We start from the raw sequence: 26,523 nt of genomic DNA, 5'->3' as shown, positions 1-26,523 counted from the left end.
AATTTAAAATATACCTGCAATAAATGACTTCATTCAGTGCAGAATCTTTCTTTAAAGCAAAACTCACCCCAGACATGCAACTGGTAAGTTTGTCAGTTTAGATTTTTGTCTCATAATTCTTTTAAAGCGGGCCTAAGCTGGTTTGAACCTGGATTTGAATCTACCACCCTAGCCTGAAACAAGCCTAGTACGTTTGGGGGCTGCCAGGGACACCAAAGAGGTACAAGCATCTCAAAGGCTCCATCCCTTCCTTCCCTCCCCTTCTGCTTATAGCAACACTCCTTTTACCCACACTTCCTGTTTCTGGCGCTTGCCTTCTTTTCTGCTGTTTATACTTCCCCCAATACTTCCCCCTGTGGTTAAACAAGTATAAAGTCCTAAAACTGTAGATTTAAGTTGCCCTCTCTGTCTCTCTCATTCATTCCTCCCTACATGTAGGCTCACACGCCTGCCCTCTCCTCTCTTTCTTTCTCAGAATGATACCTCTAGGTATTGCTTTGGGTATGGTTTTCTATTTACTTCAAGCCGTTTCTGGAGAAAGTGGCTATGCAGAGAATGGTGAGTCATTTCTAACTTTTCTTTAGGATTTCAGATGATCTCTAGCATCTGTTTCAGGTTGCTCAGATCCCTAACAGACCAAAGTGGGGCACTGGGTTAGAAGGGAGTTTGAGGGCTTGCCATGTAGTCAGTCATTTTGTGCATTCTAAGCACCAGGACAGGGGGCCTGGGGACAACACTGTGAGTGGTTTGTAAAGGCTTAGAATTGTCAAGGGATGCACTTGGCTCTCCCAGTGTGGATCTTACATATTGGTCAATGCCTCTGCTCCTACAAAAAGAACACCCACAGAGACACACTGGTTATGCTTGTTGGAGAATCTTCAAGGTAATTTTTTCTTGTCAAGAAATGAAGCTCATTTTGTTTTGTTTAGCTTTTTAGAAGGTTCTGAAAGCTTCACTTTCAAGATAAAATAATATCCAGGAGCAAGAGCTTTGTCTGCACTCACCTTTGCTATATCCTCAGCACCTACTCTAGCATCTAGAACATAGTACACATTTAATAAATATTTGAAAATTTCTTCAAAATACTTTAGTTTTGGTAGAATCGTGTGGTATTCTCAGTGAATAACTGAATAAGGTTAAGATCTGAGTGAGTTCTCATTGAAATATATTTAACTATCTCCATGTCAACAATTTTACCATCATATAATAATTATCTTTGGGATCCTTAAAATACTTAGTATCTAGAGGCAGATGCTGCCTACGTTGTAAATCCATTGTAATTACAACTGAACCATACACAAAGGTGAAATAGTCCAGAGGAGCCACCTGGAAACTTGGACCACCAAATTGCTCCTGAAAATTAAATGCTTTCGCTTTAAGACTTACAAAGTGTTTGCTTAATGAAGATATCAAACACATCAGCCTAATGACTCAGTTTGGATATCTTTAGTCACGTAATTTCCAAGGATGGAAATCCCTAGAATATTTTCTTTAAGGGACTTGTCAGAGGGTTGACATTTTTTCGCAGTGTGGCTGTAAATAAATCACTTTGTGGGAGATGATGATTATTTCATGGTAAATGTTGTCTTGTGTCTGTAGATAGATGCTTGGCACGTAACACATAAATCTTACTCTTTGGAGTATAGTATATGCCTTCTATTTCTCCCTGCTGGTCATATTATTTTGAAAAGAAATTAACAATTTTAATTGAAAGCTGAGATTTCACTTCAACTTTTAAAATTTCAGGGTTTTTTAGGAGATGTGTAACCACCCATCCACATGATTACATCAAAATACTTCCTGGTTTGGGGTGTCAGGAATTCAAAATAATCAACTGTGGTTTGTTAAAAGATGAGTTAATTCTCTGATAACCACAAGAGTGATCAAGAGAAGAAAGGGATACTTTTTAAAAATCCAAACCATTTATACTTTTACTCAACTAAGCCCTTTTAGTAGGAAGCTTTTAAACCACACTGCCTCGTCTATAATACATAGTTCAAAAAACCTAATTTTTATAATGAGCTTTTAAAACATAATAGGTTAACTCACTGTTAAAAGCTCTATGTAATTTCAAAGCCATAGTCATAATAACACCTTTGACAGAGAACTCTTTTTCAAAGGAGGCCCAAATGTTTCATGTATATTCTCAGAATTAGAATTCTTATTTTACCTTTTCATTTCTTATTTCTCAAAAAATTGTGATAAAGTAGCTAACCCTGATTGAGTGCTTACTGTGTTCTAAGAAGTCTTTGTATACATTTATTCAATGATTCCTCATGATAACATGAATTTAAATATCAGAACTCTGAAGCTTAGAAAGGTCGAATAACCTGATGGAAGACCACAGCTACACAGAATAGCCAGGATTTTAACCCACATCTGTTCGGCTCTGGTGCCAGAAGTCTTAACCACTGTGTATATGATGCTTAACTAAGCTTAGAGCAGGTACAACATTCTCTTTGTAAAATGTCATGCGATTTTGCAGGTTATTGAGGAGAATTTTTCTTGTATACAAAGCAACTTGGCTCAGTAACACCTGCTAAAGAGCCAATGAGCTGTTTCTCAAAACATGGCCATTTTAATTGTATGACCACTGCTTTTTTTCTCTTTTATTGAAGTATAGTTAACTTACAATGTTGTGTTAGTTTCAAGTGTACAACAAAGTGATTCAGTTATACTTATATATATATATATATATATTCTTTTTCAGGTTCTTTTCCATTGTAGATTACTATCAGATATTGAGTATAGTTCCCTGTGCTATACAGTAGTTCCTTGTTATTTACCTACTTTATGTATAGTAGTGTGTGTATGTTAATCCCAAACTCCTAATTTATCTCCCTCCGCCTCCCACTATCCCTTTTGGCAACCATAAGTTTGTTTTCTATGTTTTCTATGTCTTTTGTAAATACATTCATTTGTATCATTTTTTAGATTCCACATGTAAGCAATATCATATGATATTTGTCTTTCTCTGTCTGACTTACTTAACCTCTAGGTCCATCCATGCTGCTGCAAATGGCATTATTTCATTCTTTTTTATGGTGAAGTAATATTCCATTGTATATGTATACCACCTCTTCTTTATCCATTCATCTGTCAATGGACATTTAGATTGCTTCCATTACTTGGTTATTGTAAATGGCCACTGCTTTAGAAAATGTATAAGAATATACAGCAAACTCACTTTAACAGATTTGATGGCTAAGGATAGTGGGAGTGCTTTGTTCTGTTAATACCCGGGATCTTCTAGACTCTGCTCTCTCTGGCTTACATTGTATGTTGAAGAATTTTGGAGACAAAGATGATCCACAAATGTCTGAATCCAAATAGTAATGTAGGTTCTGTTGTACAAGATTGGTGGAAGTTCTAAAGAAGAGAAAACATTAAGAGAGCATGAGTACTGCCATATAAGGGCAGGCTAAAGCCACACAGAGCCATTCCATCAAGAAATGTGCCAGCAATTAGGGGACTAGATCTCACTCTATAAGATTAGGAACGAATATGTTTTGAAATGGGGGCCCTAAATGGTGGGCTGCCCCTCATTATTTAAAATTGTCATTAATAAGAGGGCCATACCTTTCTGAAATTACATAAGGAATCTTTGCTGGTGGCAGAATTGTGAGCCAGATAGACTCTAGGTATAGTCAGAAAGAGCAGTGCACACAGCTCTTATCTAGATGTGGCTTTTTGAGATTTGTCACTTTGACTGAACCGACCTTTCTCTCAACTGGTTGATCCACTCACAACCAGCTTTAGTAACTTTCCCATAGAACTAATGGGTTATTGAAGTAAAGTGGATGCTGCTTGTAATCCCATGGCCTACAGGACACTAAACTGCGGTTTGATTTTTAGTATATTGTCTATCCTATTTAAAGCCTCTAGAGCATCTATTTTCTAGTATCAATGGGCCAAAGTAATTTCTAGTATCATTGGACTTAGAAGCAATCATAGCTCACACTCAGCCTGAGAATGGCTTTGGTTACTCTGGATTTTCTCAGATCCCAGTTGGAGTATATTTGCTGGCATAGTCTTCTCTATTAAATATTGTAAAATAGGGCTTCCCTGGTGGCGCAGTGGTTGAGAGTCCGCCTGCCAATGCAGGGGACACGGGTTCGTGCCCCGGTCCGGGAAGATCCCACATGCCGCGGAGCGGCTGGGCCCGTGAGCCATGGCCACTGAGCCTGTGCGTCTGGAGCCTGTGCTCCGCAACGGGAGAGGCCACAACAGTGAGAGGCCCGTGTACCACAAAAAAAAAAAAAAAAAAAATATATATATATATATATATATATATATATATATATATATATATATATATATATATATATAGTAAAATATACACACAAAATATCTATATAATCTTAAGGGCCTCAACCCAGCTTAAGAAATCAAATACTATCTCTGACACACAATACTTTCCAAAAGTGGTGGCAAAAAAATTCTGGTTCCCCACATACTTCCAGAATTTTGCTAATACCTAGAAAATGCAATATCTCTAAAAGAAGGTTGCATAAGCACAGAAATAGTATCTATAAGATTCATGGGAAGGCCCACCAGATCTGAGTCCTGTCATGTAATTTTTCCTAATCATGTTTGCCTCAGTTAGTAGCTTAAGACAATTTGCCTTATATAAATATTCACACAATGGAGATAATCAATGGTACTTTTAGTTAGGATGCTTATTTAGGCAAGGGAAAGCTACCATTTTAAAAAAGTGAACTTTTGAATGCAAGTTAGCTATCATCTTCTTTCATTCAAAAAAAAATTCTTGGGAGGGAATAAATGAAGATTAGTAATAAAGCCCAACACTAGATTAGGTAGCACATAAATAATAAAGTATCTCATTTGAAATGTATACTAACAAAAAAATTCCCATTTATATAAAAGAAAGTGTGTGTTTAGTGTCTCATTCTAGACCTCCAATGCACTAACCCAATGGCAGAGATATTTAGAAATCTTAGGAGGCTATTTATTAATTGTGATGACTTTTTTTCTATTAGAAAAAAATCTGTGCTCATTAGGTTTTGTTTTGGTTTTGTTATTTTGTTTGTTTGAAATCCTATTTCTTGTCTTTGTCTTTGGACTTTCCTTCTTTAAACAATCATCACTCCTTTATGTCCACCACAGAAGGCTGCCATTTTATCAGTCACTCCAGATTTCAAAAGGATGCACTTATTTGCTTCATTAACAGCTGTAGGTTTGTTCTTTCCCAGGAGACTTTGATGATGCAGAAATGGATGACTACTCATTCTCGTGCTACAGTCAGCTGGAAGTGGATGGATCCCAGCACTTGCTGACCTGCGCATTTGACGACCCAGACGTCAATAGCACCAATATGGAATTTGAAATATGGTAAGGAATGGTGCCTTCAGTGGGTGCTTAGAAATCCTCTGTCTCTCTTTCGTATACTGTACAGCACCAGCTGCAAAGGCGAGAGTGTGGGAGCTAATTATCAAATATTAAAATTGAATAAATTCCAAAAACTTCCTGGAACTCCTTGCCCTTCACCAAGAGACTCAAGCAAAGCAACTTTCAAGAGTTCATCTTTCAGGTCCCACTGCTACAGCCAAATGACAGTATGGATGTAGGAGATGCCACATCCCTCCTGACTTCATGGCAGAATTTAAATTCTGGTTCTTCTGGGACACTCATCCCCCAGCTCTTTGCCCAACATGAGACAATGTAGTGTCTTGAAGCTGCACTTGAGGGCAGGTGCTTGGTTTCTAATCCCAACACGAGCACTTACTAGCTTTTTAATCTAGAGTAAGTTGTATAACTTATCTATGCCTTAGTTTCTTCACGTGTTAAATGAGATATACCACCTCATAGGGAGATGTGATGTTTAAATAATTTAATACTTTAATAATTTAAGTAGAAGACACATCCGGTATGTAATAAGGAATGAAAAAGAGGCATTAAGTCAAAACTGTATGAATCTAGACTTAACTGCCATCCCCTTGACACAGTTTGACTTCAGATGGTACTCTCAATACCAGTTTTCCAAAAATCCACAGAAATAAATTGGCTCTTGGTTTCATGGGGTCTCTGAGAAAAGGTAAAAAGAAAGAGAAAGTCTCTGTCTGGTTTGAAGGTTTGGTAAAGAACTCAGAGAACTTTATCTTCTCCCTCCCCTGTTCCACAAATCATCTCTTATTGCCAAGGGTTACTATTTCTAATGACTTGAAAAAAATACTCGACCGTGAATTTCTGACTTGTGGCTATTTCCAAATTCATATCAGATGACCTAATTTTAGTTAGTTGCCTAGTAAGGAAAGTAAGTCAAGATCCACCAGTACTCAAAGAGGGCTTCTTAAATTCCGTAGACACTCAGCCAATCCTCCACAATATATAGTCTAGACAAGCCCTGAATCCCATGTCTTATGTTAATTCCCTACATCTGTTCATGCAGTGCCTTCCGCTATGGTCATTGGATAAACATGACCTTGGACTTGAATTCCATAGTGTGCTCTCTGTCTGCCTCTGTCAGTTCACTTCTATAACATGCTTTCCAGGAATAAAATATATCAGGAGAAGAGGAACCTACAATGTTCAGAATCTGTGCAGCAACTAGACTCCACTAAGGCAGCCGAGCAACTCATTCAAAAGATGCACTCATTTTTGTGGGCAAAACCCTCTGCAACACAGAGGTCTGCTTTGGGCTCTCCAGCCAGCCGGGTGGTGAACTGCAGTGGTTTTTCTTGGGGAGGCTGAGGCTGACCTTCTGTCCACTTTCATTCACAATGGTCTTTGACCACTTCCTTGGCCACTTGAACAAACTTTCCCTCTTCCTTTAACAAGTCTCTTGATTTCTCCTGTTATATTTTAACCTGTCCATAGCCTCCGTTTGGGTTTTTCAGTTGGGTTCAGATATTTCTGTTGGAAAGTGATTGTTTTAAGACATGTTTTCAGTGTGAAAGTATAAGTATGAAGCCCTTGGTAGGTTAAGGTGCTTCTGGAGAGAAGCCATTTTCGCAAAGGTATCCACACCTTGAGGGAGAGATTCGTGCAACTCCTGGGTTCAGAGTAGTGATGTAGCTCAAGTTAAAGCCACTTAAATAGAGTGCTGTACTTGCTGCTTTGGTTGGGCTTCTTTTCCACAATGAAACTAGCTTTATTCGAGCTTTTTTTTCTGTGAATATAAATTTATAAAGAAAGAAATTGTAAATTATTGAAAACTGTGAGTTCTGCTGAAGTCATTACCCAGGTGGGATTGTTGATAGAAACCAGACATTGTTTGCCAGAGGGCTCACCAGGGACATTTTCTAACAAACATTGCCTGATATGGCCGCCAGTCTCCCAGGCTCAGAAACCCATTACTTAGTGTTCAGTGTGCAGATCCATCTCCCAGGGATGGACTTGGATTAGCCAAAATCACAGAGTTGGATTGCCAGTATTCCAGTTGACAACTTTACATGGACAGATGCAACTATCATAGTGACCCAAATATTCACCCCAGGCTCAGGTGTTTGAGGGGAGGAGGGAAAGAGAGGACCAGTAGGTTGTACATCAATATAAATCCACTCTCACTGGGGGATCTAGAAATTCTTCATTCACCAGAACCCTAACCAGCTCCCAGGTACCTGGAGTGACAAAGCAGAGGTGCTGGAAACAGGCAGGGAGGTTGGAATCCCAGTAGCGGCACTAACTCTGTGACCCGTGGAGTCATTTAAGCTCTGATGTTAACAATCGCCTTGCACTGGGGTAAAAGGTTTCGTGTCTCGCTTATGGTCAGTGCCTGTAAACGGTACTTAATTCTCTCAGTGTCGTCAGATTTTCATTAAAAATGTGATCCAAAGGTTCAGTAAATACAGCAAAACAAAGGAAATTTGTTTGTTGATGTTAAGACCAGAGTTAATTTGATTCATATCTCAAAGTGGTTAATTTTTCTAAATTTAGTTGCCATCATTTAAAAATCTAGGTATCTCTTTAAAAATCAGATTTGGTAATGCTGGGCCTAGACAGCAAAAATTAGCTGAACAGAATTCTGATTGCTTCTATAGATGGGGAATTAAATCTCAGTCCTGAAGTTAGGCTCACTTTTCTCATTTCTATTACCCACGTGGACATAATAGGCATGTAAATGTGGGACCCCGCTTTTTAGGTGTCTGCATAACTTTCATAGTCAGCTCTCAGAAGGTAACTATATTTCCTTTATTTCCACATTCTTGGGGGCACCACAGTCACTCCCACGTACCGCCTACAAATACCACTTCAAATATGTCATTTTTTTTTGTTTTCATCAATTACCACCAACATCACAGGCTGCATCCTGCCAAATCTACTTCATGCTCCTGACTTAACTAGCAATATCTGTCAAGTGTTTTTAATTTATTCCTTTCTACAGTAATCCATATTAACTTTCAAAGGTGTTTAATACTTTTGAGAAGATTCTGTCTTTTAGGGCCAAATGAGGAATAATGAGGAATCTATGGTTGTTTTTAGTATTTTCATGTAAATATCTGTTTGCACCAACAAGAGAAATGTATTTATCATGCTAAACTCCCGGCGATTGCAGAAGGTTTAGGAAGGTGGCGTTGGGGTGAAGAATCAGGTGCAGTGGTCCCAAGCAGTCTCTCCCTGTTTTCAGAACAAAGGAATTTGTGTGAGTGGCTTAGGTTTGATGTCCCTTAGGAAGGTCCTACAGGGCCAAATTTGCTAGCCTATAGTACTACTTGGGTACTTGTAGTGATCTCTTCACCAAAATACCCTAGAACAGCTCTATCCAACAGAAATACAATGTAATCCACAAATGTGTGAGTGATATACGTAATTTAAACTTTCCTAGTAGCCTCATTTAAAAAAAGAAATAGGTGAAAATTAATTTTAATATTTTATTTAATGTAATATTGCCAAAATATTATCATTTCAACCTATAATATGTATGAACAAAAAATATTCATGAGCTATTTTACATTCTTTTGCATTCTACATCTTCAGAATCTGGTATTTCATATTTAGAGCACATCTCAATTTGGATAAGCCATATTTCAAGTGTTCAATATCCACATGTGGGGTATGGCTATTGTGTTGGCCAGTGAAATCCCAGAACATTCCTAATCCCAGCAATACACAGTTAGCAACCAAGTAAGCTGTTTTAATTTAATTAAGTGAATTGAAATGAATTGGATTGAATTGAGATGAGCCACTCATGGGGGGTACACTGAGTTTCCTCCAATCACCTAAAGTCAGGGTTAGTGGCACAAAGCAAGGCTGTCTGTTCTAGACCACAGCTGTCTCTTAGTCTTCCGGCGCAGCTTCCCCTCCACATAGGGCAGCTCCTAGAGCTCAGAGCCCATAAAAGGATGCCCAGGCTCACAAGACAGCCATATGGTGATCCTTTATTTTTCTTGCTTATTACTTGCACTCCCTGAAGAGCAGGAATGAACTAAGAATGCCATTTTAGATTCTTCTTAAATGTCCAAGAGTACCGGGACCTTGCTACATGTTAAGGATCTGCAATGGAATATTCCACACATGCTTTACTTACAAATACATCCTAAACTCAATGATTGAACCAAAAGCCATTTCCTTCTAATTCCTCCATAGCACGTTTACCTAAAGTTCAGAAATGGGATCCTGACCCAGTTCTCCTCTTCCTTCCTTACTCATCAAACCATGACAGTGTTGCCATCTTCAGAACGTTCCATCTGACACTCTTCTCAAGTTTGTTCCTTGGTATCCGTCTAGCTTACCTTAAAATTTTGCTTTTTATTTTTACTCTTCTCCAAATGGGAAAACCCATGTAGCCCAACAAGGGGCATACTCTAGAAACTCCAACACACACACACACACACACACACACACACACACACACACACTCAAAGCCAGAACTGCATACCCTAAATAACAGTTAACAAAAAAGCTATATTGGGGGGGGGTTTAAGGAATGTCCCACAAACAATAAATATTTTTAGCCAATTATTAAACTTAAAATTTATTCATCAATCTTACATTTTCATGACTGCAGGAGCTTAACCACAAAGACCACAGCAGCCCAAAGGTGAGAGGTTCTTCACGTAAAGCTGAGGCATTCTCCTCAGATTTTAACTCCATGCTCACCTCGCCTCAAGCCACACAGACATGTTCCTTCTGCTCAGACTTCAGGAATGATCCTGGAAAGGGCTCACATGGGCACATGCACAGAAAAGTGCACACACATCCAACTCACCATGGAAAACCAACACACATTCTTGGTCGTTGGAAGTAAATGACCTTTATAGACTATACTGCCTATAATTTTTTTAAAATCTGATTAATGAGAAGAATTCTCTTCATGGAAGCAAACTTTTTTCTTCCACAATCCTCACTTCCAATTTGACCCAACTATGCCTCCTTTTTGGGCTATTTGGCTGGATTTAAAGACCATGTAGGAAAAACAAACTGGTAATCATGATTACCACAGGAGATGTGAATTAAATAGAGGGTTGAAGGAAAGAAATGAGTAATTTTACTTTTACTCTGCACTGTTTATTTTTACAGTAAGAATACATATTCTGCTTTACTTCCTTATTTTTTATGTGGTTTAATTTAATTTCACTTTCTTTTTTGATTACCATTGATTTGGGGGACAAAGTTTACCTATGGTAAAATGTACAGATATTAAGTGAGTTTGGTTTTTTTTTGTAAATACTTCAACTCTTTTTTTTTTTTTTTTTTTTTTTGCGGTATGCGGGCCTCTCACTGTTGTGGCCTCTCCTGTTGTGGAGCACAGGCTCCGGACGCGCATGCTCAGCGACAATGGCTCACGGGCCTAGCCGCTCCACGGCATGTGGGATCTTCCCGGGACGGGGCACGAACCCGTGTCCCCTGCATAGGCAGGCGGACTCTCAACCACTGCGCCACCAGGGAAGCCCAATACTTTAACTCTTTAGTCAACTTTTTTTTTATAATTTTTTTTTTTTGACTGCATTGGGTCTTCGTTGCTGTGCGCGGGCTTTCTCTAGTTGCGGCGAGCGGGAGCTACTCTTCGTTGCGGTGCATGGGCTTCTCACTGCAGTGGCTTCTCGTTGTGAAGCACAGGCTCTAGGCACGAGGGCTTCAGTAGTTGTGGCTCGCGGGCTCTAGAGCGCAGGCTCAGTAGTTGTGGCACACGGTCTTAGTTGCTCCGCAGCATGTGGGATCTTCCCAGACCAGGGATCAAACCTATGTCCCCTGCATTGGCAGGTGGATTCTCAGCAACTGCGCCACGAGGGAAGTCCCTTAAATGAGTTTTGAGAAACATATTTGACATGTTGCTCTCACCTCAGTTGAGATATAGAACCTTTCTTTCACCCTAGAAGTATGCCTCACGTCCCCTTCCAGTCTTTCCTCTTCTCCTGTGAGCAATCACAGTTCTGAAATCTATCACCCTTTGTTTTTGCCAGTTTCTGATAGTTCTCATAAATGAAATAACACACTGCTCACTCTTTTCTGTTTGACTTCTTTCACACAACAAAATGTTTTTGAGATTTATCTATGTTGATGCTTATCTCATAGCTCATCTTTTCAGTTGCTGCATGTTAATTCCACTGTTCAAATATATCACAAATTGTTAATCCTTTCTTGATGGACATTTGAGTTTTTTCAAGTTTGAGGCTATTCTTTTTAAAGTTACTATTAACATTCTTATACAAATCAGTTTGTTGGTACATATTTTCATTTCTCTGTGGTAAAAACCTCAGAGTGAATTACTGTATCACATGGTAGGTGTGTATTTAACTTTGTAAGAAACTACCCAACAAGTTTTCCAAACTGGTTATACCATTCTACTACCAGCAATGTGTGAGAGCTACACATGATTTCCAATATTTGGCTTTGAAAGTGTATCTCATGATTTTATTTACATTTCTCAAATAACAAATAACGTTGACCAACTTTTCAGGTACAGTTGGCCATTTGTATGTCTTCTTTTGCCAAGTATCTGTTAAAGTCCTTTGTCTTTTTCCATTGAATTATTTGTCCTTTTATTATTGATCGATGTGAATTCTTTATATGTTCTGGATACAATTCTGATGTTAGATATATGTACTACAACTATTTTCTGCTCGTCTGTAGCTTGCCATTTCATTTTATTAATGACATATTTTAATAAGCAGGAGGTTTTCGTTTTGATGAAGACCAATGTATTTCATTTTTCTCTTTTATGTTTAGTGTTTTTTGTGTGATGACTGTCTGTCTACACTCAAATCTAGGAGGATATTTTCTTATGTTTTCTTCTAAACAGTTTACAGTTTTAATCTTTATATTTAGAGCTATACTCCATACCCAATTAATTTTTGTGAGATTGAGGTTCATATTTTCCACACATTTGCTCAGTTGTTCCAGGACAATTTGCTGAAAAGATTTATTTCCATTGAATTGATTGAGTGCATGTTTTAAAATCAAGTAACCTTATGTGTATGAGTCTATTTCTGAACACTCTATGTTTTCCATTGATTAATATTTCTGTCATTGTGCCAGTGCTAAGCTGTCTTGATTATCATAACTTTATAGTAAGTTTGAAATCAAGTGCTCTGTGTCCTTGTTTTGTAATTTCCATTGCAAAGGCCTTAAACATCTTTTATTAATTTTATTTCTAAGCATTTTGTTTTTATTGCTATCATAAGTGGAGCTGTTATTTTTTTAATTTATTTTCCAATTTTTGGACGCTAGTCTGTAGAAATATAATTGACTTTTGTATACCAACCTTCAGTAGGGCTTCAGTAGTTGTGGCTCACGGGCTCTAGAGCACAGGCTCAGTAGTTGTGGCTCACGAGCTTAGTTGCTCCACAGCATGTGGGATCTTCCCAGACTAGAGCCCAATCTTTGTCCCCTGCATTGGCAGGCGGATTCTTAACCACTGCGCAACCAGGGAAGTCCCTACATATATTGTTAATGCCACAATAATGTTACAGTTTGCTTTAAACAATCTTTATCTTTAAAGAATTTAAGAGAAGAAAATATGTATTGGCTTTTTTATTTATTCTGGTAAACCTAATTGCTTCCTGTAGATCTGAAATTCCACCTATTATTATTTCCTTTTGGTCTAAAGTACTTCCTAAAACAAATTATCTCTATTTTTATGTAGCTGGAAATATCCTTATTTTGCCTTCATTATTGAAGAATATTTTGTAGTGTAAGGATTCAAAGTGAACATATTTTTCCCCTTCCAGGGTTTTAAATATATTATTCCAATGTTTTCTCATTCACATAATTTCTGATGAGAAGTGATATTTTTCTCTGGATGCTTTCAAGATTTCTTATTTGCCTTTGCTTTTCAGCCATTTGACTATGATGTACCTAGGTGTGGTTTCCTTTGTATTTATCCTGCTTGTATTGGCTGAGTTTTTTAAACCTAAAAGTTGATATTTTTTGCTACATTTGGGAAATTTGAGCAAACATTATTTCTTTAAATATTTTTTAGCCAAATTCTTTCTTTTTGTTCTGGAACTCTAATTACATATTTATTTATCCCCTTGATATTGTCCCACAGGTCAATAAGACTTTCTTTCTGTTGTTTTAGATTAAATAATTTCTATTGATCTATCTTCAGCTTCACCAACCTTTTCTTCTGCCTTCTTCTATCTGCTATTAAGTCCATCCCATACATTCAGTACATTTTTAAAATTTTTAAATTTGTACTTGTCAGTTATAGTATTTCCATTTTGTTCTATCTTATAGTTTCCACTTCTCCACTAAGATTCTGCATTCATTCAATAATTATGACCATATTTTTTAAACATATTTACAAAAGCTTTTGAAAAGTTCTTTTCTGCTAGTTCCAACATCCAGGTCTTCTTGGCCTCAGTTTCCATTGACTGCTTTTTATCTTCACTATTTGTCACATTTTTCTATTTCTGCTCTTTTATACTAGTTTTTGAATGTAGGAAGGACACTATCGATAATAGGGTGCTTTGTTTATTGATTGATTGATTGATTGGTTGGATTCTGATAACTTCCTCTGGCAAGTGTTAATTTTAACTCTGTTACTCAGTTAACTTGGCTGGATTAATCTCCAAATTCTTCTTTTGAGGCAGCACCAAAAATATCTTCTTAGTTCCTTCTAAAACCATCTAACTATTGCCATGGTTTCTCTGGATTTTCCTCCACATCTGCATAATTAAGGGGGCATATAATAATTTAAGCAGAGTTTATATGCAGACTTAGTGTCTTCTATGTCTAAAGTTTCCTCATTTCTAGGCTTTTCTCCCTTAAAAATACCCAGCCACTCAGGCCAACCGAAACTCTGTCCTCTAACTTCTCAAGACAGTAAAACTGTGGCCTTCAGTTAGATTCTAAATGCCCATAATAATGTGACCTGAGAAGTGCCTTCAGATAAAACAAAACAAAACAAACAACCTAGAAACAAGGATCTAATCCACCGTTTTCTAAAGAATTAACTTCCCCTAGTGTCTGCCTGCTTTTGGTTCTTCTCCAATGCTTTTAAATAGTATTTTCAAAAATATCTTGCTCAAAGTTTTTAGTAGTTATATGTTGATGGTTAGTGTGATATAAGCTACTGTGCCACTACTGGAACTAAACATACTTTCTTTTTAAAATAGGAATTTTTTAAAAGAGTACAATTTGGAGCTTTTGATGTGGTCGCATAGTAGGCAATATTCTCTTTTCTTCAGTTTCCTGAAAGCCTGATTTTAATTGGGAATAAGAGGTCACAGAAGTGACAGAATTCAATTCCTAGAACATTTAATCTAAGGAACATGGGGAGAAGGGTTGATTTTAAAGTCTGTTGATGAGTTAAAAGTGGAACTCGGCCAAAATTACCTATGAAAATTCCCAAATTACCCATTAAGTGTATACGGTTTTATGTATATAATCCTTTAGACTATTTTATTATTTCCTTTAACCCTTTTTTGGTCAATATTTCTTTACAGGCTTTATTTTTTCAATTTATTCCTGCAGGATATGAAAAAAAGAAATTACCTTCCCACCTAAAGAAATAACTTATCTTCTAATAATCCGTTATTACAAGATAAGAATTTTCCATTATTTTAATGAACATGCTTTGACTATTTCAGGTTCAATTGCATCTAATGCCTGAGTAAATCAATGCTGATTATAATGGCAGCAAAAAGCTATTTTATTTTAATTCTCTGTCTCTCTCAAATATGTATCTAAGGGCTTCCCTGGTGATGCAGTGGTTGAGGGTCTGCCTGCCGATGCAGGGGACGCGGGTTCGTGCCCCGGTCCAGGGTATCCCATGTACGGTGGAGCGGCTAGGCCCGTGGGCCATGGCCTCTGAGCCTGCGCGTCTGGAGCCTGTGCTCCGCAACGGGAGAGGCCACAACAGTGAGAGGCCCGCATACAGCAAAAAAAAGAGAAAAAAAAGAAAAATATGCATCTACCCTATGGACAGATTTAAAGCCACACAAATGAAAAGTGGATGTGATGCTATTCCTTCTATACAGAAACTCTTACTTGAATTAAGACTAATTCCTTTTTTGTTTCTACAGTGGGGCCCTTTTGGAGGTAGATTGCCTGAGTTTTAATAAACTGCAAGGGATGTATCTCATCAAGACAAAGAAATTCTTACTGATTGGAGACAGTAAAATATGTGTGAAGCTTGGAAGAAAAAGCATGACTTGCAAAAAAATGAACATAGTCAAAATAGGTAAGAAGTTGTATATGGGGTATGTCGCTATTTTTCAGATATCGGAAGACAGATATCTGTGTCTGAACTTTCTGTATGTTAAAGTAGACAAATCATGAAAACTATTTACAATAGAAAATATCAAATTCTCTAATGCATATAATTTCTTAAGAGAAATGAAAGTTTGAAGCTTATGCTATTTATTCTTACTGTGAGAGAACTCTGAGGGTCTTCAAACTGAGCTATGAAAAAGGGTGATTGACACTTACAGATTGCAGGAAGAGTTCATCTGTGTGAAGTGTCTAACTGGAGCTGGGCCTCCTGTACTTCACCCACACATGTCTTTTCCTTCCTCACCTTACCTTTTCCTGAATTCCTTGTAATATTCTCCCCACATACCTACCTGTGAGTGTATTTAGCAAAATTATCAAGTTATTTTTAAAAGTAAATATGCCTTCTGTATTAGAGTTCTCCAGAGGAAACAGAACCAATAGGATAGATAGATATACATAGATACATAGATGATAGATAGATAGATAGATAGATAGATAGAGAGAGATAAAGAGATTCATTTTAAGTAATTGACTGTCATGATTTTAGGGGCTGGCAAGTCTGAAATCTGTAGGGCAAGCCAGAAGACTAGAAATTCAGGTGAGAGTGGATATAGTGGTTTTGAGTCCAAATTCCAGAGGGCAGACCAGGCAGTCTGGAAACTCAAGCAGCATTTCTATGTCGCATTCTTAAGACAAAATTGCTTCTTCTTCAGGGAATCTCAGTGATTGCTTTTAAGGCCTTCATCTGATTGAATGAGGCCTACCACATTTTAGAGAGTAATTATTTTACTCAAAGTCTCCTGATTTAATTGTTAGTCATGTCTTTAAAAATAAAATAACTTTAGATTACTGTTTAGCCAAACAACTGGGGACCATAGCCTAGCCAAGTTGACACATGAAATTACCATCACACCTTCCTAGGAGACTTACTATTGAGGAGTGATGCATAGTCATATCTGATTTGGCCTAGAATATACATATTAAGTGTAATATGTACGTAGAATATACATATTACACTTGGCCAGAAAAAGTGATAATTATTATATTCCCAAAAAAGTACAATTTGAATTGCTAACTTTATCTATATGTTTCCCTTGGTTCTATATAATATCCATATACATAATAATATGAATCATGGATTTCAGTAAATCCATTCGATTATCAGGTTGTAAGTCAGTATTAATTACCAATTCACTATTCGGTTACCAAGCAAATAAAATGATCAGAAAGATTGGGAATATAGACACAAAAAGTTTTCCCATTACTTACAGATTTATCACACTGAGGCAAATAAGGTTCTTTTTCAAAACCTCAGAGATACCCTGGTAGAGGGGAATGTCTAAGCCAGTTATGATATATCAGTGCAATGGAATCCTAACTTCTTGTATTCATTCTACCTATGGAGACGTACAAGTGAAACAATATATGTAGGGAGAAAACTGTTCAAAGTGATTGAAGAGGTGCATTCTCTTTCTGGTTTTAAATACTATGGCTCTGTCTCTCCCTCTTCTCAACCCCCTCCCTTCACCCTCCTAAAAGAAAATTAAAGGTAAGAGAGCAATACTCATTAGAGATGACAGAGAAACTTGGAATCTAGTCTCTGTTTTGTACCATTAATATAGTAAAGGGGAAAAGCAGAAGTTCCATGTTTGAACAGTCATCTTGTAGAAAAAGCAGAGGTAGAGTAGAAAAGAGACATTAGTCACAACCAGTGTGAGTGCTTAGGGGCGGTGGCACGACAGGATATCTCTGAGTATTGGGACACAAGCAAGCTGAGTTTTGTTCATTTGGAGACTAGGCTGCTATGGATGGATGTTCAGTTTGTGCACAGGGCACTACATCTAGAAGTTCATCATTTACATTGCAAATATGTATTTACTCTCGGAGAGCAGGCAGAGAGGGCAGAGACTCAGTCTTGTGACAGAGTCCTGAAGCCCCAGGGGAGAGCCCCTTCTTAGAAAAACCCACCCCAGCACAGAGGGCCCACATGCATCTTAGTATGTGAGCATGTGAACACTCAGGGCACACCCACAGGCTCTTGGTGGCAGTCTGCCCCGTCAGACTCTCCAGATCTCATATGCCCAGTGCTCTTCGAAGTCCACATTCTGTACCACCCAGCAGATGGAAAACCTGACCAGCTGCCTCCTCTGAGGGACCAGAGGAGAGATAGGGTGTGCACTCTGCTGGTAGCATAGGTCTACAAAGGGGCGCTGTGAGCACCTCGGGGCTTTGAAAGCACGCCTGGGCAAGCAGGATGAGCGGTGGTGGAGACATGTCTCCCAGTAGCATCGTCTTCTGGTTCCTGATGCTACAGTTCATTAATAGAACTGTCATTTAACTAAATTGAAATTGGATGCTGCTGATTAAACCCCAGAGCCAGAGGTCCCCTGCAGCCACCAGTCCCCTCACTCACAATTCCTTCTTAAGGTGTGGGTCCCCAGTAAGGCTGGAGGGGCAGCTTCTGTCTCCCCCCTTTTCTTGTCAGGGTAAATTCATATAATAGTTCACGTTGTGCCAAGAATAAATTAACTTTTTAAGATGTTGCTTGAGGAATGAGCACCTTTTTCTAATTTGCTCAAATGTACCATTGGGTTTAGAAGCAGACCTGTGTGGGGAGAGCCTGAACAAGCCAGTGGGAGAGAGCTGAGCACAGAAACAAAAGCTCAATGAAGGAGAGAGAGTTCATTTTTATCATTATTTTTTAGATTCTGCATATAAGTGATATCATATGATATTTGTCTTTCTCTGTCTGGCTTACTTCACTTAGTATGATCATTTCCATGTCCATCCATGTTTCTGCAAATGGCATTATTTCACTCTTTTTAATAGCTGAGTAATATTCCATTGTATATATATATATATATATATAGCACATCTTCTTTATCCACTCCTCTGTCAACGGACAGTTAGGTTACTTCCATGTCTTGGCTACTGTAAACAGTGCTACAATGAACATTGAGGTGCATGTATCCTTTTGAAGCATGTTTTTCTCCAGACATATGCCCAGGAGTGGGATTGCTGGATCATATGGTAGCTCTGTTTTTAGTTTTTTAAGGAACCTCCATACTGTTCTCCATACAAATGAACTTATTTACAAACCAGAAACAGACTCACAGAATAAACTTAGAGAATGAACTTATGGTTTTCAGAGGGGAAGGGGACGGGAGAGGGATAGATTGGGAGTTTGGGATTGACATGTACACACTGCTATATTTAAAACAGATAACCAACAAGGACCTACTGTATAAATAAATTAATTTTTAAAAAAATAAATAAATGAAGGAGAGTGAGACTCAGGATCAGACAGAATTGGACTTACATCTTATTAACTCATCCTATGGGGGCTGAACTTAGCTAATTAACCTCTCAGACTCAGTTTCCTCATCAGTATACTGGCAATGAGTGAGTGTTGATGCAAGATGGCATAACTTAAGCGCTTGGCACTTAGTAAGTATGTAATCAACATTAGTCTGTTCTTCCCTTAATTCTTCCATTATTGAGAGGCCTTGGGAGATGGGGATGTAGCAAGGGATTCAGTGTCAAAGGTTTTGTTGAGAATGTGAATCTTAATCGTTTCCTTGAATGGCAGGTAGAAACTGGCTTGGCTGGTGTCAAAGGACTGATAGTCTTCTCTGTTGGTCTGTTTCTCTACACCCACTACCTTTCCTCCTGCTTCCCTTTGGGGTATCTTCCCTGTTTATAGTGCATCTAAGGGTAAAAAAGGGTAAACTTCCCCTTGCAGAAGACATCCAAGGGTAAAGAAAGAACCACTTCTTCTTTTTCAGTACCTCTGGGGGAATCAAGGCAGGAGACATTTAGGTAGCCACCACTATGAGCAAGTGATTATGACAAGGGGGTCAAACTTCACCACATGAGCTCATTTTACTGGGTCAGCAATTCAGTCTTAAAGCCCAGATCATATAGCCTGGAATCCAGCTCAGTCTACTGCGTGAAGTTGTGATGAACACACACTCCTTCATTAACAATAGGTTTAGGTTAGATTTTAACCTATGCATCTCCCTATCTCTGTCTGAGATCAGCCATGAAAACAAGTGGCTGCCCCATCCCTAGACAACTGAGTTCCCAGGCTTTAGTGAGAGAACAGCAAAGAGGCCAAGACAGGGAAGCCCCAAGTCAAGGGTGGGAGGTGGCCTGACACACGTGTGCTCCTAAGATTTCAGTACCTTTCTCCGGGTTTGTTCTGCCTGAAATAATACCTCTCTCCCCCCCACAGTATTTCATATATGGTGCCTCTGATCCTAGGCAGGTAGACAGGAGGAAGAAGCCAGAGAGGAGTTTAGAGCTAATGCAAACAAGACTGAAGGAGCAGGCAACCTGCAGTCACACCAGAAGTTACGAGCCAGGGCCAGGATGCAGATCCCCAGTTTCCATGTAACTGAGATGAGGTGTAAGGCCCCCGGTTTTATCAGAATAACGAAGACTCAAAGTTCAAATTCTCCTGCTTTGGGGCTAGTTAGTAACAAGTCCTCTAGTACTCAAAAGGGGAAGAGAATATGTTTTTGCATAAAATTAGCACTAGCTACTGTAACCAATATGCCCTAAAACATATATCTCCAACACCATAAGTTTACTTCTTGCTCATGTAAGAGCCAAAATGGGTGTTTCTAACCTGTGGGTGGTGCTCCTTCAAGCAACATTCAGGGCTCCTCCATCCTGGGGCTCCATTCTCTTCAACTTATGGCTCCAAGTGGCAGAAGGGGACTGAGCATGGGGTCACACATGTGGGGTTTCTGGGCCAGGATGGGAGGTGGTACACATCATTTCCGCCCACATCCTTCACAAGAACACACCCAACTGCAAGGCAGGCTGGGAAATGTAGTCAGGCTTTGAACTGGGAAGAAGAAGAAATGGTTTTTACTGACCCAGAAAAGGAATGTGATTTTCAGAGTAGATGAACTTTAAAAATTATAATTATTTCCTTGACTACCCTATAGAATGACCTCATTTCTTTTTCCTTTTCAGTTAAACCTGAGGCTCCTTTTGACATAAGAGTCGTCTATCGCAAGGGAGCAAATGACTTTGTGGTGACATTTAATACATCGCACTTACAAAAGAAGTATGTGAAAGAATTAATGCATGAGGTAGCCTACCATCAGGAAAAAAATGAAAATGATTGGATGGTATGTAGGTCAACTACATTTATACATTATAAAATTTATGAAGATGTATATAAAAATATCTTAATAAATAAGTTATATAGAGAGATTAACATATATAAAACTGTAAAATAGAAACTTCTTAATGCTACTTATTTTATAGTCTCAAAGGTACATTTACCTGGGGAGGGTCTCTAGCAATTTGGTGTTCAAAATGTGCCTTTTACTAAAAGAAGTTCTCCAAAGTGTAAAATGTTTAGGCCTCGCAAAACCTGGATCTCATCTGTCTCCTTCCTTGTCCTAGCTCTCATTTTTTTCTTGCCCTATTTTTTGTCTTTATAAAGTTTCTAAATGAAGTAGTTGGACTAACCATTATAGATTGAGATCAAATCCATCCTCTTTATCAGGGGGGCTGAAAAATAATCACATTTAGTGCAACTCTCACAGGCAAATCAAGCAAAAAAAAAAAAAAAAAAAAAATCACCAAGCTGTAACCACGGTCTGGTTTATTGGAGTTGTGGGAACAGCCTGAAGTAAGTAGGAGAGGAGGTGGAATATTTTTCTTCATTTTTTTTAAGCCTGAGTTCTTAAATCCTTGAAGTAACAGCTTGATTTTTACCCTTCATAATCTGGATGGTTAGACCCCATGAGTCGCTGCATTTGGAATGGTCTGGCTGTCCTCACAATCTGTTTCGGGGAGAAGGCGGGAGAAAATTAGAATGTCCCAGGGTTTCAGGTTCCTCTGAAGTCACTGGATTAACTTTCGTCCTTTTTGTACCACACAAACAGAAAATGGATAACAGTTGCTTTCTCAAGGGGAAAAGAGATTCTACTTATCCATACTGTTCTCTTTTCTCAGTCCACGATCAGTCTTGTGTGTTTGCAATTTGCTGCCTTACACTACTTACATAAGTATAACGCCCACGCCAAACCTCCTTCTCCCTCCTTCTATCCCCACTGACAGACAGGCGCACACACACACACACACACACACACACACACACACACACACGTAGGTTCCCTTGATCTTGCCTTCTTCCTGTCTTTATCTGAAAATTGCATCAGTGGAAAAGCAGAGAAAGGAAGGATTTTGAATAAATGGTACCAAGACAATCAGTTTACTGGGGAAAATTAAGTTTAATGTTTAACTTGCTCTATGTAACAAAAAAATTAAAATAGAAGATGTTTTAAGGAAATTATGTTAAAGTGAAACTCTAAACAGGCTAAAACACTTACAGGTAAATGGTTATATAATCTTGAGATGAGGAAGAACATTCTAAACATAAAAACAGTAAAAGAAAGCAAAAGATGGAAACATGTGACTACATAAAAATAAAGGTTTGTAAATGTCAGCATACACAGTAATCAAAGTCATAAGGCAAGTTAGAAATTAGGCTTAAATTACCACACATACAACTGACAGATGGTTAATATTCTTAAAATATAAAGAGGTCTTATGAATCATTAGGAAAAGAACAAATATGACAATAGAAAAATTAGCAAGAAAGTTGGAAATGTCTCACAAAATAGGAAATATATAATTTTAATAAGTATAAAAAACTAATAATCAAATAAATCTAAATGTACATAATCATAGGTATTACTTTTTACCCATCAAATTGATAGAGTACTTTTTCCTCCTAAGGATGACACACATTATTGGAGAGACTGTGTCTCTATATTGCTATTCACGATGTAGAATTATATCTTTCCAGAGGAAAATGATTCTTGCTTACTAACCTTACCATTCCCTTTCATCTCCGTGGGATGTGAAATGGGAGGGAAAGAAAAAGAAGAGATTAGAGTGTGGAAAGGAAGGCAGGAGCCTGGGAGTGATTTATACCTTCCCTGACTGGGAGAGCCCAACTCACCTGAATAAAGATAAAGACCCATTTTATCACTGTCCTCCTTGACCACTTGCAGCATTGTTTGTGAGCTCACACTCTGCCCCAGTTCTGCTTCCAACCCCTCCACGTCAGAGCTCCTTTTTCTAACAAATATGAGAGAACCTCGAGAGAGTGCCCACATGACTAAAGACACTCAACTTGAAATGATTTGGGAGATGTGAACACCGCCTCTTTTTCCACCTTAAAAATGTAGTGGCCTTTTTTTGCTCTTCAGCACATGAATTTATCCAGTACAAAGTTGATGCTCCTACAGAGACAGCTACAACCCAATGCAATGTATGAGATTAAAGTTCGGTCCATCCCTAACACCAACTATTTTGAAGGCTTCTGGAGTGAATGGAGTCCGAGTTTCCACTTCAGAACTCCAGAGACCAATGGCCCAGGTGAGAAGTGACTGGAGTCTGTTCCCCCCATAGTGCTTTGCATGTCAAAGTCTGTGAGCGACAGTGAGAGCCAGAGAGATGAAACAAACCCACAAGTTAGGACTCCCCAGAGGGAATTCTTACACTTTCTTTGAAAAATGACCTGCCATCTTTGCCCCTTTTGTGAAGAATGAAGTAGGGGTGGGAGTAGGACTCTTAGTCACTGATCAGCTGATGTAGGCTGTCTGGACTCTACTGTCCTGGGCACTCCTGGGAGCCACTAGTTCTGAACAAACTTCCCACCCACTACCTCTAGTTTACCAATTCAGACTGGGATCCCAATGGCTGGTCCCGCCAAGTTCCTCTAGGGAATACCATAGAGAGTGGCAGATAGGTAGGCTGGTGTGGCTTTCCCATGTCTCCTTTTCTAGAATAATGAAGATATCCTGGGGGTCTAGGAACTGAGAACAGCCAGGAGAACCAAAGAGCACAGCTCAGGCAGACCACTGGGGACCCAGAGCACCTCACATATACCTTCCCTTTGGGGGATGCGTAGAACAGCTCTGCTGCACCAGCCTCCCGTCCTTACCCTAGGAATTGCTGAGGCTGCAGGGTAGAGCATCTCCCATCATCCCCCTGCTCAGCTTCTCTCTCTTGGTGGTGGAAGTTAGGCAGGGAGTGCTGCTGTCTTTAATGTTAGGTCACTTTTAAATTCCAAGTGACAGATGTTCTGGACCTGGTCACCTAAGTCGGTGCTGAAACCGTGTACAAGCTCGTGTCCTTGTCTTTTAAAGTGAAAGGCTGACTCAAGAGTTAATGATTGAGAAATGTGAAGGCATAGAAACAAAGAATAGCTATTGGGCTGGGGAACTGGTAACAATTTATAGATTATAAATCCGCCACATCTGCCACCGAACTCATGGCTCCCTGAGAGATACAGATAAAGGCCTGACACACATTCCTAAGTTGTTTTTAACAGGAAGCACACCCCTACCAGATGAAAACTGCTGACCACAAGAACGTAGACCCTAGACTGGTTTGAACCAGAAGGTTGATGATGCTGACTCCCCATTTCCTCCCCACCAACCAATCAAAAGAATGTCCACAAGCTGACTACGCCTTGCTCTTAAACACTATAAGACTCCTCACTACCCCCTCCAGGGTGGGTCACGTAGTCTTGAGGGCATTAGCCCGCTGTAGCTCCATTTGCTTGGCAAAGCAATAAAAGCTACTCTTTTCTATTTCACCCAAAATTCTGTCTCCACGTTCCTATTCAGCACTGGTGAACAGAGGCTGTTTCAGCAACAATGTCATTTACTGAAGCCCAAATTCCCCCATAAAAGCTAGTACATCATCCTGTTTACTGAAAAGCAACTTTCAAGAAATAATAAATGGGCCCAAGTTACTAAATAAAGTCAAAGCATCCTGAAAGTCTCCCCCATGGCACGCTTCATGATTGCTAACCAAGATCTATCCTTGCCTTCCAGGGGAGATGGATCCTGTTTTACTAATTATCAGCATTCTGAGTTTCTTCTCTGTGGCTCTGATGGTCGTTCTGGCCTGTGTGTTGTGGGAAAAAAGGTGAATTTCTTTAACTAATCAAGAGAGTGTTTATGTGGGATTCCAGACAGACAGAGCTCTAGTCCTGTTTATTGATGAGAAAACTACAAAGGGGAATAAGGCATTTCTGGAATTGCAGTGCCCTATATCCCTCCTCATCCTCAGGCACTGGTGAATTTCCATAGTTAATTTCACAAGAGGTAAAAATATATAAACTGAACATAGGGCAAATCCTCCCTGCAAACCTTTCCTCCCAAGTGTCCTCAGTGGGTAAGAGCCATCCCTCCAGAATGCCTGGGCAGCTGGAGGGACCCATGGGAAATGAAGAATGTTTTTAAAGTCTTAGCTTTCAGCACACAAATTCATGAGACTTTTGCATTCTACCCCATGTTAGGGCCATGCTTGTTTCATCATTTAGACACACATCAGTCGAGTTATTAATGTTTTAGGAAGATGCCCTCAGTACAGGGTCACATACCCGCCCCCCCCAAGATACTCCAGTTTCTAAAGTACCACCCTAAAGCAATTTCCCTGTGTAACTTTAAAAGTAGGTCTCACTTCCACCAAAATCACAGCAGAGGAGTTGCTGCCAATGAAGAGAAAAGAAAGATGACAAAGCCTATTTGGGGGGTAGCTGAACAGATCAGACTTTAGTTTCATAGCTACATCATTGCCAAGACTTATTGCTCCTTTTCTCCAGGGCTCTTTGCCAGGGGTGGATCATTGTTGTCTGGTTCACAGAGTAGATCACTGACAATGGTCTCTTGTCCAACCCCTCCATGGACTGGTGGGACTCTGAGGCCCAGAGAAAGCAAGTCACTTGTCCAAGATCATCCAGCTAGTTGTGGCAGAGCCAAGGCTAGAAGTCTGCTCTTCTGACTGCTGGCTCAGAGTAAGTGGGAAGGTCTATTGTGCCTGCTCCCTCCACCATTCATTTCATCTTCAATGTCCTTTTATTTCAGAATTAAGCCTATCATATGGCCCAGTCTCCCTGATCATAAGAAGACTCTGGAACAACTGTGCAAGAAACCAAAAAAAGTGAGTGCTTCTGGTGCTTCCATCACTATGTCAGAGGCATCCCAGCAGCCAAGAATGATATTGCAGGATGAGGAATGGCTGGATCTCAAGTGTCGGTCTTTTGTGTATAACATAACTAGGGTCCCTTATAAGATGCCAGCTGCAGGTTCCTGGAGGTGGGAAACTAAAATGAGATATAAGTCTCAGAATTTCCCAGACTTCCCCAGGGATACTTCAGACCCTGAAGTATCACAGCACCTCCAGGGGCAAAAAGTCAACTAGAACATGTGGGTAATTCTCTGACATACCCTGGTAAACCCCTGTTGGAAAGTTCTTGAGCTCTTTTCCTGAACAGAACATTTGCTGATATGTCTCTCTGGTGCAGTCTTAATGCCTCTCTTTTGTTTTTTTTCTTTTTTTTTTGTTTTTTTGGTGCAGAATTTGAATGTGAGTTTCAATCCTGAAAGTTTCCTGGACTGCCAGATTCATAAGGTGGATGGCATTCAAGCTAGAGACGAAGCAGAAGGCTTTCTGCAAGATCCTCTTCCTCCACAGCTAGAGGAGTCTGAGAAGCAGAGGCTTGGAGGGGGTATGCAGGGCCCCAACTGGCCCTCCGAGCATGTAGGCATCAGCCCAAAAACTTTCAGAGGAGAGTCGTCATTCAGATGCCTGGCTGGGAACATCGGTGTGTGTGATGCCCCTGGGCTCCCCTTCTCCAGGTCCCCAGACTGCAAGGAAGGTGGCAAGAATGAGCCTCTCCTGTACCAAGACCTGCTGCTTGGCCCTGGAACTACAAACAGCACCCTTCCCCCTCTGGTTCCATTCCAACCCGGAACCCTGACATTGAACCCTGCTGCCCAGGGGCAGTCCATCCTCACTTCCTTGGGATCAAGTCAAGAAGAAGCCTATGTCACCATGTCCAGCTTCTACCAAAACCAGTGA

General features: G+C 39.5%; 1 protein-coding gene across 1 annotated transcript; it reads left to right on the top strand.

Annotated features, from left to right (window-relative positions):
• Positions 1–453: 453 nt before the first annotated feature.
• Positions 454–26,523, top strand: IL7R (interleukin 7 receptor; the record flags this gene model as incomplete). The annotated part of the gene is made up of 8 exons (XM_079703126.1): positions 454–558; positions 5,214–5,352; positions 15,429–15,586; positions 20,602–20,759; positions 22,857–23,025; positions 24,492–24,585; positions 25,527–25,602; positions 26,020–26,523. The coding sequence occupies exons 1-8, from the start codon at positions 477–479 to the stop codon at positions 26,521–26,523; spliced, it is 1,380 nt and encodes a 459-aa protein (XP_079559252.1). The 5' UTR covers positions 454–476.

The sequence above is a fragment of the Hyperoodon ampullatus genome (genome assembly GCF_949752795.1).
Source record: "Hyperoodon ampullatus genome assembly, chromosome: 4".
NCBI lineage: Eukaryota > Metazoa > Chordata > Mammalia > Artiodactyla > Ziphiidae > Hyperoodon > Hyperoodon ampullatus.
Note: the sequence above shows the minus strand (reverse complement) of the source record. Positions and strands in the feature narration are given on the sequence as shown.